Below are 3454 nucleotides of genomic sequence, written 5' to 3'. Positions count from 1 at the left end.
TCTATGTAAATCCTTTAGTTACAAACTATATTTCACACAAATCTCTCTTATAACAAACTACAATTGTACAGATCTTATGATGGGTTATTTTACAGTTGTTGTAACAACATAGCAGAACGGTTTATCGAAATTCTTTCATTACAATTATTCACTCTTATTATAAATACAATGAAGAGTTATGATGTTTTTCCTTTTCTCAAGAGACTTATTTTGTTATTTTTGTCAGCTACCATCTCAAAACCTTTTTCAAAGTTATAAAGTCAAGTTTAGTTTTGTCCAAAAAGCCATAAAGTTTGGCGTGTTCTTTACAGCGTGATCCTCCCGGTGGTGACCCCGTGTTTCCCTGGACCAACAGCCGCTGGTCCGACCTCGCGCGCGGTGGACTCCCAGTGATTTCCCCTTTGAGCTGATCAGCGGCGTGTTTCTTGTCCTCAGATCCGCATCCCGTCAGCTTCTTGCAGCCACAATGGGCGCACTGCTCAGCCTGGTCAGTCACCACCCCATCCACCCACATCCTCATGCTCACCAGGCTGCTCCTCCTCCTCCTCCAGCCCACACCACCAGCCCAAACCATCACCACCACACCCACCGTAAGCCCGCCCACAGCCCAGAAAGATCAAGCCGCCCACTGACCCCCGCCCGCAGCTCGTCCTCTTCGGCTCCCCCGCCCGGCCCTGGACGCCCGCCGCCTGGCACCCAGTCTCCGACACCGTCCGCGGTGGCCGCTCCCACGCCTCCCTCGCCTCCATCGACCCGAGCCGGCCCGACACAGGCGTCGTCTTCGAGGGCCTGCTCGACGCACACACACTCGGAGGCGCAGGCTTCGCCAGCGTCGTCTTCGCACACCCCATCGCCCTCCCCCGCCCGCACGCCCTCTCCGCCTTCGTCCTCGACGTCGACCCGCTCGACCCCGCCGCCCCCGGAGTCCACACCTTCACCCTCGCCGTCCGCGACGCCCCCCGCTCCTCCGCTGGCCCCCAGCTCATCTTCCAGGCCGACTTCTCCATCCTCCCCTCCGCAGACGCAGTACCCTCCGCGGACGCCAAGCTCGACCAGCTCCTCACCGTCCGCATCCCCTTCGCCGCCCTCCAGCCCACCCTCCGCGGGAGACCCGCACCCCCAAACCACAAACCCTTCGACCCCGCAAACCTCGCTCAGATCTCGCTCATGGCCCGCAGCTTCTTCGGCAGCCAGGCCGGCCCCTTCCTCCTCCATGTCCGCAGACTCGCTGTCCAGTAGCAACCCAATCTCGCCCCAAAAACAGGCAATCCAACAGTTGTGTCAGCTGGACACCCACACCCACGGGTAGAATCGCCATGGCGAGAACCCATGCTGCTGTGTCAATGAGCCACCAAAGAGTCTCGCTTTCTAAGCGTTGCGTGCACACAATCAGAACAGAGAAACAGTACAGAAAAAAAAAAAACGAGGTATGCAGCTGGCTGGTATCCCTGGACGAAGCACAGCGGAAAGAAAGCCAGAATAAATTAGAAGGATAAGTACAAGACGGACGGCAGCGAGCTGGGCGGTGCTCGAGAGTGTTTTGTGTGTGTGTTGAGGGTGGCTGAACGGGATTATCGGGTGGAGGAGGCACACGTTTCTTTGAGGAGTGTGGGGATACAAGGGAATCGGGTGGGGCGAAGAGGCTGGACCGGACGAGCGCGCGCGCCGTCTGCCGCTCGTCGTTTCAGACCGCCGAGCCGACGGCCTTGCTGACGAGCGCGCGTGCATACGGGATATCTGTCCGCAGAGCCCGTCAGTCTCTCCACATCTGGGCGGAGGGGGCGGGGCGGACTCACAGGAGAGGGAGTACCACGTGTACGAGAAGAACGTCAGCACCGCGAACACCAGCACCAGCACGTCGTTCTTGATCGCAAACGCAGACACAAACACCATGATCACACTGCCCGCGTCCGCCGTCAGTCTTCCCTCCATGCGCGCGCGCCGGGCTCAGAGCGCAGGGAGCACTCACCAGCCGAGGAACAGCACCGTCGCCACCACCCGCACCGGCTTGAACATCTGCAAACAACAACAGCGTGAGCCGGGGCATTCATGCGCGAACGGAAACACGCACCGTCTTGATCTGTCGTGCAAACTGCGGCGGAAGACGGCGTCAGAATACTGGCTCCAAGAGAGGGAGGGAGAGGGGACACACGTACGCCGATCAGGAAGCCGGTCCCGGTCAGCGAGATGAGGATGCCGAGGGTGTAGAGCAGGGCGAAGCTGACGAGGCTGCCGAACACGAACAAGATCGACCCGATCATCGACACCGCAAACCCGCCTGTCCCCCATCACCACACTCAGCTACTCAGCGCCTCATCGGAGAGAGGAAAGGCCGACGCACCGACCAGACACCCAAAGAACCCGTACAGCCGCTGCTTCTTGCTCAGCCCCAGGAACTCGAACGCCGACGGCTGCGCCGCATCCAGCAGCTCGTTGTTCGTCACCTGCACAAGGCCGTCAGTCGGGGCGAGAAACGGGGGGGGGGAGGCAGCGGACGGACCTTGCCGGTGTCGATGTTGGCGAAGACTTTCGGGAGGCCCATGGGCGCAGAAGAGGCGGGAGGCGGGTGCGGAGACGGGTGCGGATCAGGTGTAGCGGAGGGTGTGGCGCGGAGGATCTCGAGGAGGGTGGAGGGGGTGTGTGTGGAGGACGGGCTGGCGGGCTTGGAGGCGGGCAGTTGGCGGAGGTTCTGGGGGGTGGAGGGTCGATGGTCGAGAGTGGCGGCGTCGTGGAGGCGGTGGTCGAGGCCAAGAGAGAAAGCCGCCCTGCTGCACGACCGATCCCGACTATGGGTTTACACAGCCCCACAGTGCCCCGGGGTGTATCCATATACACATATTACTCATCGGCGGCCCGGCCTGGGGAGACGGGGGGCAGCCCGGGGGACTCGTGTCTCCACCATCGCAAAGCCTGTGTGGAAACGGGCAGAATCTGGCCGGCAGGGGCAGCCCCCCTGTTGGATCCGGCCTGCCGGCCGGACACACGCAGCTGTCCCGGAGGTATTCAACAAAACCGTTCGGATTGGAGGAGACATTTCACAGCCCGACAGGAGCATCCAGGGCTCCTTGGTGGGCGGACTGAAGTCCCCCAGTCTCAGAGGCGCGCGAGCGCTGTCCCCCGAAGGAGCGACTTGCACCCAACCTCGCCAGACAGTAGGCAACAGAACTCCGCTTTGGCTGGGGAAAATGGTCAGAAACGGTGGCTCTTTGTGCCTTGACGCAGGCAAAAGCTGTCACACGCCTGGGCAGACAGACTTGTCCGCCTACGTCTGTAAATTTAGGACAGAAATGGACCAAGGTTGATCGAAGTGAAAACACCTTATAAAATAAGAATGGGACCGGGTAAATGACTCTGAACTCTGACAACTCGACGACACGGACTCTCAAGCAAACACACCTGCGGTGGTAAGCGCAGTGATATAGTTTTGGTTTTTAATTGGGGATTTGGGTGAAGG

At 59.8% G+C, this 3454-nt stretch overlaps 2 protein-coding genes across 2 annotated transcripts; one reads left to right on the top strand and one right to left on the bottom strand.

Moving 5' to 3' along the window:
• Nucleotides 1-466: 466 nt before the first annotated feature.
• On the top strand, nucleotides 467-1239 carry PtA15_9A672 (uncharacterized protein; the record flags this gene model as incomplete). The annotated part of the gene is made up of 2 exons (XM_053172906.1): nucleotides 467-487; nucleotides 607-1239. The coding sequence occupies 2 exons, from the start codon at nucleotides 467-469 to the stop codon at nucleotides 1237-1239; spliced, it is 654 nt and encodes a 217-aa protein (XP_053024100.1).
• A 445-nt stretch (nucleotides 1240-1684) lies between these two features.
• On the bottom strand, nucleotides 1685-2542 carry PtA15_9A671 (uncharacterized protein; the record flags this gene model as incomplete). Its single annotated transcript, XM_053172905.1, has 7 exons — nucleotides 1685-1737; nucleotides 1797-1900; nucleotides 1970-2016; nucleotides 2072-2092; nucleotides 2157-2278; nucleotides 2342-2444; nucleotides 2501-2542. 7 exons carry the CDS (start codon nucleotides 2540-2542, stop codon nucleotides 1685-1687), a joined length of 492 nt encoding a protein of 163 aa, XP_053024099.1.
• Nucleotides 2543-3454: the final 912 nt, after the last annotated feature.

The sequence above is a fragment of the Puccinia triticina genome, chromosome 9A (genome assembly GCF_026914185.1).
Source record: "Puccinia triticina chromosome 9A, complete sequence".
Lineage (NCBI taxonomy): Eukaryota > Fungi > Basidiomycota > Pucciniomycetes > Pucciniales > Pucciniaceae > Puccinia > Puccinia triticina.
The sequence above is the reverse complement of the archived record's forward strand: the minus strand, read 5'-3'. Positions and strand labels throughout refer to the sequence as shown.